The sequence below is a fragment of the Sebastes fasciatus genome, chromosome 6 (assembly GCF_043250625.1).
Source record: "Sebastes fasciatus isolate fSebFas1 chromosome 6, fSebFas1.pri, whole genome shotgun sequence".
NCBI classification, from domain to species: Eukaryota; Metazoa; Chordata; class Actinopteri; order Perciformes; family Sebastidae; genus Sebastes; species Sebastes fasciatus.
Genome location: NC_133800.1, coordinates 18,519,415 through 18,536,002, shown reverse-complemented (window position 1 = coordinate 18,536,002; position 16,588 = coordinate 18,519,415). Strand labels below are relative to the sequence as shown.

At 40.2% G+C, this 16,588-nt stretch overlaps 1 protein-coding gene across 3 annotated transcripts in view; it reads left to right on the top strand.

Moving 5' to 3' along the window:
* edil3a (EGF-like repeats and discoidin I-like domains 3a) overlaps positions 1–16,588 on the top strand; it is a 127,698-nt gene that overhangs the window by 77,461 nt on the left and 33,649 nt on the right. For all 3 annotated transcript variants that reach the window (XM_074638226.1, XM_074638225.1, XM_074638227.1), the window contains exons 5-8: positions 984–1,165; positions 11,533–11,688; positions 12,767–12,911; positions 13,102–13,286. In XM_074638226.1, the coding sequence (XP_074494327.1) occupies positions 984–1,165; positions 11,533–11,688; positions 12,767–12,911; positions 13,102–13,286 (668 nt within the window). The remainder of the gene's footprint in view (positions 1–983; positions 1,166–11,532; positions 11,689–12,766; positions 12,912–13,101; positions 13,287–16,588) is intronic.

Below are 16,588 nucleotides of genomic sequence, written 5' to 3'. Positions count from 1 at the left end.
AAAACATCCAGTATTTAGCCAATGTTAGCTGTCCTTCAGAGAAGATATCCATATTTTGCAATTGATGTTCATCTTTGAATTAGTGAAATACTGTCAAGACACTTTTCCCTATACAGTGAACAATGTACCAGCTGAGGAAGCGGTAGCTGCATAATTATACTGTATTCATATGATTGTAGATCATGTTCATTAGGAAAGATATGTTATGGCAAAAACTGCTCAGCTATAAATCCTTCCATTTATGTCAACTATATGCTTGACTTAGAGACTAATTAAAACTTAAACATCTGTCACAACCAACACAGCACATCTTAAATACAGCTGTGCTGCTGTTTGTGTTTTAGGGGCACTGTGGGCTAGAAGAAATGTAATGATGCGGGGGTCTTTGCATCCTGACTGTTTAAGCAGAATTCAAACTGACTTTGTGTCACCTCTCAGCTGTTTGGTTTTCCATCAAATTGCAGAACCAATGGGGAACCAATTTCTAAGCTAATTTTGAGTGAAATATAGTTGCATATTACAACTTTACGGTTGTATGATAAACAAGGGAGAGACAATCTCATTTGCAGTCTCAGTTATACAGCTTTATAACACAATTTATTCAGGCTGAAGGATTCTGAGGACCTGCAGTCACATCGGATTCACTTTTGATGGCGTTACACCACAGCGGTTTGGAACAAAGGTTCAATCCCAGTTGAATTGTTGAGGTTGTTTTCCTGGCACAAGTTGCAGTTTTAATGACCGTGCCTGATACTGCACAAGGAGAGGAGACTGAGGTTTTCTTCCCCTAGATAAACAAGGATATAGACTCTGATGTGGAAACGTTGAGGAGAAAAATGCAACAAGATGTGGAGGACAAAATCACTGACATTACAAAATGCGGTCGTTGTGGTATTTTTAGAAATCTATATGCACTGCATATGTTTTAGAGTGCTGAAATTACATGAAGGCTCATCTGTCTCTTTCTCCCTGTCCTCACTCAGGATGCTCTGGACCACTGGGCATGGAGGGCGGTATTATCTCCAACCAGCAGATAACGGCCTCTTCCACCCACCGCGCTCTCTTCGGCTTGCAGAAGTGGTACCCGTACTTTGCACGCCTCAACAAGAAGGGCCTGGTCAATGCCTGGACTGCTGCCGAAAATGACAGATGGCCATGGATCCAGGTAAAGCACAGTCACAGGACAGGACACACGCAGAGCCCGGCCAGTGCTAGACACAAATGAATGAAAACACGGGCCAAAAATTATAAATACACTTCTTTATTCTCTTGTTTGTTGTGGCTTAGATTGTTATATTTAAGTTCCCTACCGTTTAACGTCACTTGTTTGTAGTTGATGGTTAGAAGAAAATGTGAAAATGTGTTAACTTTAGAGTTAATTACTGATACTGTAAAAGTGATGTCTCATTTACTGGTAATAAAGAGCAATAAAAAGTGTGAGCTGGAGGTAGAACAGATGCAGGTAGTCAAGGGTGATGAACAGCGTGAAAGGGTAAAGCTGTCTCCAGCTAGTGGCTGTGACTGCATCTTTGGTGAAGACAGTTACTCAACCGTGCCATCTCTTGTTTTGACGTTTAGTTGTGACATGCTCACCTTTGTAACTGCTTTGGCTCTTGCTGTATTTTGTGTCATAAATTGTCTTCAGCAATAGACATTCCCTTGCAACAGAAGTATGAGGCACAGTATTGTAATTACTCAATGCATAGACCCTTTTACAGTTAAAAAACAGTGATGTATGTAAGTGTGTGCACATATTTTGGCAACGGAAGTACGGTGAAGTGCAATAGCTTGTCAGGCTATGCAAGGACATTGACCACCAAAGATCGTGAATGCAACCTTAACAAATTGACTTTCCAGATCCGTGTGCCCTTAGTGAGTGAGTAGAAGACATTAGCAAGTAGCCCAATATTCAGTTGCCAGATATATACACGTATCTGGTGGAGAAACCTAGCGTGTAACGTTACATCAGATTACAAAATCTACCAGCCACTCCGTAGATTACCATTTTTTTTTTGGCTGGTGAGGAAAGCAAATATAGCAACCACGTGCATATTTTACCAGCATTTGGCTGGTGGCTAGGGCTAATTTCCAACGGGATTCTCTAGAACTTGAGTCAGCTGTTGGAATATCGATTCACACAACCAAACACGCAACAACCAAACATTTTGATGCCGATAAATGTTTTAATTTAATGTTTAAAGCTAGCGAACTTGTCTGGATGGCTGGGGCAAAACACCACTTCTGTTGCCAACATGTGCGCACATCCATGCGCTGCTCATTGTTTATAGTCCAATTAGCAACTTGAGATGTGAGACTGGAGTTGGAGTTGAGAGATGACGTGTACGACCGGATTGTTTCACAAGTAGCCAGTTTACAAGCTAATTTTAAACCAATAAAAAGCTAAATCATCATCAGACGATAGCCGGTGGGTTCCTAGACTGCATTTCGGCCAATGCGTTCCACATCTTTTGCTCTCCACACGGACTGTTTACCTGCATTCAACCAACGCCTGCTCAAACAGAACACTTCCGATACCAAAATTCTTCTCCCGTTGCCTAGAGATTCTTCCTATGAATGCAGAATCTGTTTATAGAGATTAGGTCTTATGTAAATTGTTATCTGCAAACCATTCTGCTGTCAAGAGAGAGAGAGTTTTTGAGAGATATTTTTGCACAAAACTCAACAGTAATATAATTTTCTTGTTTCCCACAAAGAAATTGAATTCAGCATAACAATTCAGTCCCGCTTTTGTCCTTTTGTAAATACCTTAAAATGTTTCTATGACTACCTTCAGCTGAAAACCTGTGAATTATGAAATAAAAAGAAAAGCAGGCAGGTTTGATACACACAAGTATCCTCTTACTTAGGCTTTGTTAAATTTAACCTTCAAGCTGTGCCATTAGTTTGGGGCTCATTGTCAAACAGCAGACAGATTGATACTGTAGATTTCATGGTTTTTCTGAAAGCCCAGATCCCATTGCTTTTAATTGTTCGGGCCTGTTTTAATGCAGAAAAATCACTCCCAAAGTGTACTATTATAGAATTGTAACCCTAGGAACCTCTTTGCATTAGGCAATGATTGAAGAGATGGTATTGAAGATGCTGCAGCTCCCTCACCTGAAATGATCTGGCTCCAGTTTATGACCTATGTAGAACTGATTGTTGATTTATGTTGAGCAAATAGTCACACATTATGACTACGAGCTGAAACGGCTGTGGCATATAGAGCAACTGCCAGATGATGTATAGCTATGATATACAGTGTAAATGTCCCCCCAACTCCAGTTCAGTCCAAAGATGACAGTCTCATCCCATAGATTGTGCAATATTCCAGATAGAAATAAAAACAGTGAGAGAAATGAATCATTTAGCTAGTTGATTGATTAACTATTGTATAAATAATGTTTTTTCAGCTCTGTTACATTTCTCTTACTCTTGAGTCACTCCTGTGATGACAGAAATGCTGACAGCAACCTTTGAAGTGGGCGGTTATCAGATACATGATACACGGACAGTGAACCGTGAACAAAATGTAATAGAAAAACATACTACAGCGTGACAGCGCGATGGGGAAAGTGAAGCTGTACCTAACAACAAGAGAATAGTAACACGGGGCAAAAATGGATTTGTAAAAAAAAAAAAATAAAGTAAAAAGAGAGAGAGAGAGCGTCAAAGAAACAGCCGACATGAGTGAGAGAAAGGGAGCCTGGCACATGGAGAGGCTGAGGAGAACGGGACATAAAACATTCAGGCGGTTTGTTTGACTTTAATGATGCCACGTGGGATGTTGCGCGGGATGCTGTAGGGGCATTGTGTGTTTCTACAGAGGGCCTGGATAATTGGGACGTGAGTACAGAGGTGTACAGTCATGTCAGTGTTTTGGGATTATGTTAAGGAGTCGGAGGTGTGCTTTTGTAGTACAGAGTGATGTGGCGTGACTGCATCTGCATGTCTCTCATGTAAAACAGGTTATACTGGCAGATGACGACTCAATCGGGTTAGGGATCAGATTTGTCGGGCTATTTGTAAGGATTTCTCTGGTGCAGTCTTTGAATGTCAGCCAGTGTCAGCTCTTTCAAATCCAAAGCAGAGCAACACACTTTGAATAATACATCATAGAAGTGCAGACAAAAGCATGCATTCACTGTATATGTGTTTTGTTTGCATTCATGTTGGTTCGTGTGTTTGTGAATCGAGCTTGCCACACACACACACACATATCTGTGTACTGTCAGAATATCAGTTTTCCACAGCCTCGCCACGACTAGCTCACACATAAAATTGCATTTGAACACTCGAGGGAAATATGCTGCCGGTCTGGCCAATATCAGCAAAATGTAGCTCCAGCAGGCTGCGTTGGAAGAATGAAACAAACCAAATGACTTGTGAGGGCTAAGAGGGTCTATACATAATTTAATGGGCGGTAAACTGTTAATAACATAATGTTCAGATGCAGATCTCCATCAGTGGGTTCACATATTTTGGCGTATCTATATGCTGCTGCTGCTTCTGCTACTTTGTTAATAAAACATTGAACAGTCTGTTATGTGGTTGTGATGTGACCCTGTCAAATACCTTTCCATTACAGTTTATTCCCAGCATGACTGCAATCATTAGTAATTGAATAAAGCATTTGAATACATACACTGCAGTACAAAAAGTGTTACTCTGCCTTATTGCATAATATGTTTCGACTGCAATCAAATTCCCTACCACATCGTATTCTTAGATGAAAATAATTTCATGAGCTTAAACTTAATGCAGCACTCAGAGCTAGAAACCTAGATGTCTGCCATGATTAATTCATCAGTCTCCAACAGCTGTCTAACAGTTGTGACCACCTCTTCCCAGGTAGAACTGCTACAAATCACTGACAGGTGGTTGGTGAGGCGGTCTATTCCTGGACCTGCTGCAGCATCTCAGTGCTGTTTCACATCTGGACAGTTTGTTTAGGCCATTTCAAATCCTGTGAACGTTTGCAATGCCCCTATGACCACACACAATGATAGCATGATTGCATATCACTGGCTGTTACTGCGAGGTTGTGACATGGTGTGGATTATTTTTGTGCGCTGTGCAGGGATATTGGTTGAGTGGCCACTTTCACAATGAGTCACCGACATCTCAAACTTTCTCTGGCATGTGACTGTGGTTGGATGTGATTACCTTACACATCAAACATTGTATAAATCAGTAGGGGTCGGAATCACCAGAGGCCCCACGATACAATATTACCACAATACTTAAACCTGCAGTAGGCAGAATATTTTGTTTAGCTGTGAAATGATAAAAGTTTGCTCCGGCTGGTGGGTGGTGCTTGTTATTAACTCAACTGATCTCAACATGGCTGCCAGGTCACAAACTTTCCCATTTTACAGCTAAACAGTACACTACAAGATGTTTCTGAAAACATTTGAGGCAAGAAATAGGCATTACAGTAACAGAATATTGATTCATATTTGATCAGCGCTGCCTAGTTTGACCGTTTGATCAGAGTTCGCGAGTGATTGACAGCTGCTCAGAGACGGCAGGCTCCAGGTCGGCTCTGATTGGTTGTTTTCCTCCAGTCTGTGAAATCTTGCAGATACCATTTGGAGCATCGGGGGACACAGGGGCACACAATTTTTTTCAGATTACCTGTCTCATTCGCTACTGTCAGGATATAGTGACCGTTTTATAAAAATACCTTTTTTTAAATCACATTTGCTCCATTTCTACCTACTGCTGCTTTAAATCACGATACGATGTTATTGCGATTTTAAACATGTTGCGATATACTGAGTATTGCGATAAGATATATTATGATGAATTACTTTTTTTCAACTGCAAATTATGCAGTTTGTCAACATCTGTTTTATCTATCATCTATCACTCCGTTCATCTTAGAGTTTTCATTCACATATCTTGAGGTCAGATGTCAAGGGACCCCTTTTGAAAATGGCCATGCCAGATTTTCCTCGCCAAAATTAAGCATAACTTTGCAGCGTTATTTAGCATTCTTCCCGACAAGCGAACATGATACTGTTGGTACCAATCGATTCCTCAGTTTCATATTATAGCAGTATCTTCACTCTGGCTTTTAGGCTGATCCTGCTACAATCTCTGAAAGACAGAATATATAGCGTCTTGATTGTTAAGCGGTTAATAGTTTATATGCAGTTATAAAGGATTGATACTTGATGTCCGTGTATCAATACAATATTGCCATGCAAAACATCGTGATACTATGCTGTATCAATTTTTTTTTCTCCACCGCTGTAAATCAACCAAAAAGAGGAAAAACAACAAAACGCTGATGTAATTTCAGTATGTACCTAATGTCTGCATGTGTGTTATAGAAAAAGACAGCACAATAAGAGAGATAAGACTTTTAAAATGTGTGTGTGCTCATTTTTTTACACAACAGTGCCACAGGGCTCTTTGGTAGCTTCAAGGACAGAGGACAATGTAATCGTTACAATACTGCTGCAATTCCCTCAACAGTTTAGATCTCAGCGTTTAATCAACTGAGAGTATTTTCTCACTTTATTTGCTCCTGACCTTTCATGCATGTGCGTGTGAGGCCTTGCTTGTTGGTATGATTATATTCGGTAACCGTTAGTGGTCTTGACAATATAAAGGGCTGGAAGCTATCCACTGTGTATCCAGTTACATTTTCAAGGCTTAATGAGCTCTGGAGAGCATTTCATGGAAAGTATAAAACTGGTTATTTGATGCTGTTCTTCATTGTTTAGCAGATTAAGCAGCAGATAAGTAAGTGAACCAGTCCCTTACAGCAGCACTGCAGTACTATAAGTATTTGAGAGAAAGAATTTAAGTTTTAGTCATGATAAGGGCTACGACTAATGGTTATTTTTGTTATTCCTTATACTGTTGGTGATTTTCTTGATCAATCAACTAACCGTTCTATCTATAAAATGTAAGGAAATGGTGAAAAACGCCTGCTAATATTGATTTGTTTTGTCAGCCCAACAATTCAAAACCCCCCAAATACTTGGTTAACTATCATACATGTCCTATATAAAATATGATTTTTTTTCGCAGTTTTGCTTGTAAAATTAATAAAATGATTGATCAATTATTAAAATAGTTGGCAATTAATTCCCTGACGGTCGACTAATGGATACCTCGACTAATCGTTTCAGCTCTAGATATGATGCATGACTCAAATTAGTTTCTGACACGGTTTTCTTATTATACTGGGCTAGATGAAATGAAAATGTAGATGAAATGTAGATGAAAATATAAATCCAAAGAACAAAAACTGTGTTGAAACTAGAATTCTCTGCACATGTTAATGCAGCCTGTGTCTTTGTTCACTGTAACTCAAGATCTGCCTTGTTATAAGCATGATAAATACGTCTCAGTCATTACTATACTATACTATACTATACCTGTGATCTCAAACGGCCAGTGGGAAATTAAAGATATATTTGTCAGTAGGACCATGACCTTGTTGATCTTTTCTTAAAAATAACTGTAGTAATGCAGTTCCAAACATATCAAGGATGCTTCAAAAATTGTGTTTCCTGAAGGTAGTGTGTGAGTAAAGCTGCCTTCACTTGATAAGAGATTTGCTCTTCACTCACCGTGAGGTGAGGCGCAGAGTAAAAGCACAGCGCAGGTATCATATGTCATCAAAAAGTGTACAAGGAACGTCATTCACTTTTTCTAGGCAACAAAAACAGTTGAAGGTATTGTCTCATTGGTTGCGCTCATGAAAGGTCAGCGGCAACCAGGTTCAGAGGTTTAAATAACTTTAATTTTGACCGCAGCGCTTGGTTGCAGTTTCGAGCGGTGCGCCACGCCAAGAGTAGCGCTCCCGCCTAGCCAGGTGGCACCGCTCTCCCCATAGAAAAACAACCAGCGCAGAGCGATTTTTTCCGCTGATCATGTGTGGGCGGCTTTACTGCTACAGAACATAATCAGTTCCAGGATGTTGCTGATGGTTACATGCTGAATGTTTTCTCACAGCAGTGAACAATTCTTTAGAGGGAAAACAGGTTAAATGACACCATGCAAACACATGGTACTTTCTTTGTGTTTCAAAATAAAGTTAGAGAACAGAAATTATTTGATGTAGAAGTTATTTTCCTTAGAGTCTCATGAATTTTACTCAGAGCACTTTCATAAACAAGACACTGTATGTTTTAGGAAAAAGAAAGGGTGAAATAAGGGTAAGACCACATTCTAAAGTTTGTCTTCTACAGTGTTTTCTCTCCAGCGCCTAATGTCTGCTAAGGACACAGAATTCTCTAGTTTCTATTTTTTTATTTTTTTAAATTAATTTTTATTCCGCAACTTGATCTCATGATCTCTCATCTCAAGATCTGCATCAAAGTATACATAGTGATAGACAATCATGCTTATTTTAGAAAATATTTCAAACATAGTAATTTTAGGTCTTGGTATGAGTATGGACTGTGAAAAAATCTGAAATGATTCAGTGTCATGGCCACTGAGTAATGGGCATAAGTTAAAATGCCATTACATTTGGCTTAGAGTTCATCTATGCGCGTGTTATCAAAATTTGGGACAGACATTTTAGAACAGACAAACCAAACACTGGCTAACCGAGAGCCTTTCCCTTTTCTATGTTGCCTGAAGGCCACCGTAGCTCTCCAACACGCTTGAGAAGCTGCGGTAACATGAGCCGCAGAGTGCATAACTGTAGTACCGCCAACCACCGTCTGACCTCCGTTGCTTATTATGGTAAAGATGGCCTCTGAGCGAGGCGAACGGCGTTACCACGGTTTTGCACTCAGCGGCTCATGTTGCCGCAGTCTTGGAAAGGGAGGAGTGAGCGGAGGGATACTCAATTGGTTGCAATCTGCAACCACACCACTAGATGCTACTAAATCCTACACTCTGTCCCTTTAAGTACTTTAGGTTAACTGCATCTCACACTCTTTTACTCCCAACTGACACATATACGTACGTCTGTTGACAAAGGCCTGCCCATAGAGGATGTTTCCAACGATGCCTCACTCAAACAAATAAATGCATCACTATTAGCGCTGAGCTGACAGACGTATGTTTCTGAGTGGTCATTAAAAATGCGAAGGATCACCCCAATTACCCCGGCAGTGGCCTTTTACTGACAAGGCTTCTAATTAGTGCGAGAAGTATCTATCTCTATGGAGAAAACTGAGAAGAGCGGGGAAATGCTGTGAATGAGTAAGAGTGGGTCATCGCAGCTCTGAGGCTCTAAGAGGGGTCCTTGTGTATAATTAACTTGATGCGTTGGTTTAAGTATGTAGAAAAATATCTGTAATTGAGTCTCTATGAATGTAAATTAGAAGGGAAATCAACGCTGTGATGGAATTATTATACATCACTCCATTCGATTTTGACAGTTCAGACAAGGTTGGTGAATGTAAACAGTTATCTTCTCATGCTGGATCTGTAAGAGCTCGTATTCTGGTCTTTGATGTCCTCAGGAGACACAGCTTAGAATTTCTTTCATTAACAGAAAAGGAGACTATAACTTAGTGGGCTCAGACCATCTGTTTGAGCTTTTACTCTCAAATATTTTACTTGTAAATTGCCTTATTTCATAGTAATGCTAACATTCCTGCACCGGAAAATGAGCTCAAGCCCCCAGAATACCATCCTGAATGCGTTCACATTGTCAGTGAAGTCAGACTTCCATTTCTCGTGGATTAGCTTTAAAGTGGTTCATGTTCTTAAATATAAACTGACTTCAGCTTCACAAGCATAAGCTGAAATATAGTCTTGTTTGTTTGCACATTAAGTTATGGATTTTGTTGTCTAGAGTGCATGATTTTAAAAAAGAGACGGAGAGGATAAATGCGACCTCGAGCCGTACAATAGTAATTCAAATTCTGTTTTAGTTTGCATTTCTTGGCCATTTCAGGTTAATGGTCCTTTTCCTTAATACTCACTTAGTACTGTATTATTGCTGCCAGTCTGTTCTGCAGCTATGGAAGACGAGACAGCTGTGTTTTTATATTTTGTCAGAGGGTGAGCTCGATGAGCCAACGTGTCCTTTTTCCCTGAAAATGAAACAGCTTGTGGTGAATGTAGTGCCAAAATGATTAATGAATAATTGTCATCACCGTTTATTTACTTTATCTCATTTGTCACAGACTATCACAAGTGTCTTACAGTATTATAGTACTGAAATTACCTTGTGCTTTTCCTGCCCTACTTTTCGTATCAATATTAATATTCACTGTAAAAAGAATTAGGCAGTATGTGTGTGTGTGTGCGCGTGCCTCTGAGTAAATTGTTTGAGTAACTCAACACAGCGGCACTATTTAGTCACCACAGGCTTCCTCATATGAAGTGAGCTGTCGTCAGCCGTTAAGAAAAATAACAAAATAACTCCAGAGACTTCTCTGATTTTTTAAACAAGTTCACCAGAATTACAGGGCGAATGAGGCACTTTTGTAGTCAGCCAGTAATGATGGGTTTAAGACAGTAGAAAAACATGCATGTGTAACATCAATCATACTGTTGGTCTCTGAGGTCTGCTGCCATCCTGCAGTTGGAGGGGGGTTATTCAGTTTTGACACGGGAGTACGGATGGAGATGAAGACCACCACTACATGAGTGTGATGATCTGAGACCATAGTCTGTATATAAGAAGTGGACGTAGTCACCGTGAAGTCATCCATTGGTTTGTGGACTGCTGTTTTGAAGCCTCGATGGCCGTTGGCGTCTTTTTTTTTTGCAAGCAGAAGTGACACTAGAGGGTGGAGCTAAGTACAACCGAACGCTGAATTAGAAATCTTTAGGCGACCAAAATGTTACTATTAACTTTGATGAACTGAAAACACACTGTGAAAGGGTTAAAGTTGTAAGACGAAAACACGGACAACGACCCAGATGAGCAGCTTTAGCATTGGCTTCAGATTTGACCAAACAGTGTGATAGTTTAAACATAAAGTAAAGAAATAAAAGCAATATGTAATAGTAAAGCCGGATATGTGCATTTTTATATATATATATACCAAATTATTCAGATATCCACCTGAAAACTGCAAATGCAGCATTGGGAATATCTAGTGATGTGCTACATTAAACATACACATACCCAAAACCTAATTTGTGAGAGGAAAATATGTGGAATATGTGCTGAAATGGACGACATCAAAGTGAAAGACAAGTCAAAACAACCCTTAAACTTGTGTGTAACACGTCTTTCATGCTTAGATAGTAATGATCCGGCTTTGTGTGCGCTAAGCAGGATCTATGGAAAACATTCATCACTTTCCTCATTCTTATCTCTCTCTTCCTCTTGGCTCTCCGAGCCGCTTTACATTGGCACCATATTGACAGTCTGCACAGGGTTGACAGACTGGATCTGGAGCGCGAGGATTGATTAAATGTTCCATTTGATCACAGACTTTCTGAATAAGATGGATGGCCCTGACAGAAAAGATACAAAGGGGGCGACTTGATTCCAATGACTTGCATGCGCACGCTACTCGTGCACACACGCAGACACAGATGCGCACATTTTAAACTGTCTGGAAATGAAGCAACAATTTTTTTGATTCTCCACAGATAAACCTGCAGAGGAGAATGAGGGTCACAGGCCTAATTACCCAGGGTGCAAAGCGTATCGGCAGCCCGGAGTACGTCAAGTCTTACAAAGTAGCCTACAGTGATGACGGGAAGACCTGGAGAACATACAAAGTCAAGGGCAAAGACGATGATATGGTGAGACGCACGTGGGCACACAAACACAACTCATACACTCCCCTTGTCATCTCTCCACTCTTTCCCTTTAGCCTCTCACTCTGTAATGCACAGACAAAGACACACACATGCCCACACTCACACACGTGCACACATGGCGACTAGAGACTCAGTCAAGGGCACGGTGGAGGACATGATGAGATGGCTTTTTAATTAGCTAGCACACACCGGGCCCATCTTGCTGCCCCTTACCCCCCTCCACTTTTATGACTTCTAGATTGAATTTTTATACTATTTGGGGATGAACCGCCACCAGATAGGCCACACGGCGTTCTATCATTCCTGACAGCAAACCACGGCTGTCTTCCATTTGGCCGAGCTCCGAATGACCCCGACTTCCAAACTTCTTTTTGAGATTTATAACACGGAACAACGAGTCTGGATATATTCTGTGATCTCAGTTTTGTTTGTATTTCTGTATTTGTCTTTTTTTTAGTGTGCAGTTGTCGGTCAAAATTGGGCATACAGTATTTTCGGTGGTGTGAAGTTGTAACCGTATGAGTAGACTGGGATAAATACTTGCACAGTAGAACCTGTCAGTGTGTTTGAGGTGGTTACACGCCCTGATCCTTGACCTAATATAAAATTGGGGATTTTTGTTGCACATTGACCTGTATCCACCCAGTGACAGCTCCTATTTCCTGCATCGCATGAGAACACACATAGCTCTGCCTCATCCTTGCTTTCTCTTCTCTGTCACCTCACACATTGCAGCACATCAGTCACTCAATTCAGAGAGTTTTCTGTCAGACTATCTCAGGTCACTTGGATAACACTCTCCAGAAGGCATAGCGATATAATTGGAGCGCTAATTTAAAACACACCACTGTTCTTATGAATTGCGGGCTCAAATGGTGCGAGAGATTGTCTATTTTTCCCTGTAATTCTAGCTCATTGACCTTGAATGACAGCAATTTGTCGAGTGTGGAGTAGACACTAGAGACAGCGCCAGATAGACTGCTACATTACGGCAAAACTGATCTGCTTCACCGTCCCTCCACCGCCCCCATCTGCTGTTATTTCATCCCCTTTGCAACAGATTTTCAGAGGAAACATCGATAACAACGCTCCATCAGCCAACTCCTTCACCCCTCCCATTGAGGCCCAGTACGTGCGCATTTACCCCCAAGTCTGCAGGAGGCACTGCACCTTACGCATGGAGCTGCTCGGTTGTGAGCTAACAGGTGAGTGAGCATCCAACTCTAGACACAAATTAATCATGAAATAATCTGAAAATCCACTGCAGTCCTGCACAGTTGTGTCATGCTACATTGTTTATGTGGCAGCAGCACTGAAAATATACTTTTGGGGGTAAGGGGATATATATGCGGTCAGAAAGGTTAGAACAAATCTGTTTGTTGTTGTTGTTGCCAGGCTGCTCTGAACCACTTGGAATGAAGTCAGGCCACATCCAGGACTACCAGGTCACGGCCTCCAGCATCTTCAGGACGCTCAACATGGACATGTTCACTTGGGAGCCTGGAAAGGCCCGCTTGGACAAACAAGGCAAAGTCAATGCTTGGACAGCTGGACACAGTGACCAATCACAGTGGCTACAGGTAAGATGCTATCTGTGGCTAAATGTGTTATCTGTTGTAGCTACTGTAGAGGTTCAATCAATATATCAGCAGGGAAATGAATGAGAGACAGCCAGGTTCTTGCAGATAGCTGCTTTTCACTCTGCTGAAGGATTAGCTCTTACCTCCCTGGCATAGTAATTGATGGTGTGTACATGGCAATGCATGCCAATGAATTCAATTATACAGTATTTCATAGGGAAAGTCTTCATTGATGTGTTCAGCGTGAGTTGTGGAGGAAATTACATCTTAAAATCCTCCCTTTATTAGCTAGCTCTCACTATTATTCTTAGAAACAGTCAGTAATAGGTAGTCATTTCTTTTTTGTTCATGCCAGTCTCTATGAATCCAACACCTACACTGCCTCCGTTGGAAGAGTTTAGCCCTTTTATCTTTGGCTGCAGCACAGGCTTTTCTATCTCTATGAAAACAGCCAATCCATTTGTTTTCATTACAGTAACTGATGGCTGAAAATGTCTCCTGAAACGGACAAGACACGTCTCTAAGTGAACGTTTGCACCCCGCTCTTTCTGCTTAACAATATGTGAGATTGATGAAGGCAGAGGCAGTTTAAGATACATATCAATCAGATTCAATCATGCCCAGTATGCCCTCACGTATGGCCTCATATATTGGATTTTTTTTCCTGTTCTTTTAAGATAAAAGGCAGTAAATGCTTTTTGCTTTTAGAGTAAGAACCCACATCGTACTTCAAGCTGTAAAAGTGATAGCATTGAAGAAATTGTGATGTGGATCATCTTCTCAGGGAATTGAAGATCAGAGTGATTTCTTTGATTTCTTGGCCTTTCTGCTGTACTCGCTCCACGCATACCGCCTCCCAGCAGTGACACAGTTAGCACTGTGTAGTCACGCTGACTTGTCTGGCCGTTATTAGATTGGCTAGGTCTTGAGTCAGATATGTTTTTTATTACGCTGAAAGCTTCTTGCCCAGGGTGAGGGTCTGCAGGGCTGTGAGACAGGTACTTAGGCAGGCCCCATCCAGGCCAGGGAGCTCGGCTAAGCAAAATTGATTGCTGTGGGTAAAGGGAAACTTGTGGTCTCATATTACATGCTGTGCCGGCAGGAAAGGGGAGATGCTATACAGACGCAGTGAGAAAATCAATGGCTTCCACTGCCAAGGACCATTTCTGCGCACACAGGCATATACAATATCTGGCTTTTGAAAAAGTAGACATTAAGAGTTATATACTGTAGACTGCTGTTTCACATTTATACCGATACAACTGTTGGAGCTGACCACATTTTTATATTTAGTGATGGTCTTATATGCATTTCTAAACTCTCACAGTCAGTGTCTTATACATACTGGTTGCCATGGCAAATAACTGATTCTCAGTGACATTATTGAATGACTTTAAACCTAACAGTTAAATGGAATTAATCAACCTTAATGACAAATTAAGTATTCCTATTAATCAAGACAACTGCTGTGATGTGCAGTGGACGCATATCAGACGGGAATGTGTTGATGCATAGCACGGGCTGGACAAGATCTTAGTTAAGTAGCAGACTATGGGATGCCATTTCATTCAAAATTGAATAAATAAATATGGATATGAAATAATACCTCAAATAAATAAATAAGGAAATCAATAAATGTATACATAAATGTAAATATAATGATTCAATATAGTTAAATAAATAAAATATATGTATATGTATTTATATATTTCTGGGAACTTTTATTTCCTAATGCCACATTTATTTTACAGATCTGTTATATTCAAATTAATGGGGCATAGTTATCTCACAGAAGAATTAAAGTAATCTTCTAGCGGCGGGGAGTGAGGCGGACAGGGCGCTGGATTTCATTTGTGTTCTGATAAACAGTAAATTCATTGAATTCAGTTCCCCATATCGCTATTTTACAAGCTACTGTAGTTGTCATATTTCCTGGAGCTAAACCTTCAGATAGCGGCTGTAGTAACTCTAATTCAGCTAGTCCAAACCCCAGCACCAGGGGTCTGATCCAAGACAGGCCTGACTCCCCGCCGGATCAGCAAACTTTATGGCTCAGTAGTCTCCCAGTGGCGGGGACTCCAGGGAGTGAGACGGAGGTAGATAGCTAATTATTGTGCTTTGGTCTGAATCTGTTAGAATCTGATAACCGTGCCAAATTTATTTGAATAGATGGACATAAAACAAACAGATGGGAATAAAAAAGAGCTGTGAAATAAATGTGGCATTAGGAAATAGAAATTCCAATAAACAAATAAAAACAAATAAAATATAAATTAAAAGTAGTCCTTTGAAATACGCCCTTTTTAAATAAAAAAATGTATTCATTTATTGAACTATATTGACTAATTTATATATTTATATTTACATTTATTTATATATTTATTCCCTAATTTATTTATTTCAGGATTTATTTCATAGCCATATATATATTTATTTCATAGGCATATTTATTTATTTAGTATTGAATAAAATGGCATTCCATAGCAGACAGCGGAGTCATGAGCTGGAAGATTTATTCTCTTTTCACAATACATAAATGTACATCCAAGCTGTAAATAGCCAGTGTTTTATTTTTCGTAATAATAGTTGATGGCTTTTTTTAGTTCCCTTAAGAATTATGTATCAATGCCACGGTGACATGACATGAGAGTACTGAACATCTCAGTTTTTACACACTGTTCCAATTAGTGGTCATGTCAATCATAGAAATAAACAACTCAAACACGCCATGAATTATTTGAATGGTAATCATTTGATCATCAAGTGGAGAACATAGTTTTCAGCAGACTAAATTCTTACAGAGTGGAAAAATTTTGTGCAACAAAACACTGTAAAATCTTAACAAAACCACCAATTACTCAACCAATTTGGGGACTGTCCAAGCTAAAGTTATTCTGGCCTGGCAGGAGATAAAATTACACAGAGGGAGACCGAACCAGAATCTTTCAAGATGTTTTCAAGAGAGGAGCTGAAGCTGTCAGACTGAGCTGCCAAGTGTTCCAGCTGGCATAAGCTGATTAGTTAATTATGCACATTAACATGTCCACATAGCAAAGAGAAATTGCCAGAGAGACAGTAGCTACTTTTCAATTTCACAGTGTCTCTGTTAATGCAACACACGCACTGCAAATTTTCTGGCAAGTAGTGTTCCAGGACTGTGTAGAGTGTTTTTGTGGATTACGGTAAACATTCCTCAGACAAAGAAATAATGTGTGTCTTCATCTCACATCTCTTAACTGCATTGCAGTCAATAAACTACTTAGCAAGGATTCACTTTCCTGGTTCATGATGTTGAATCCTGA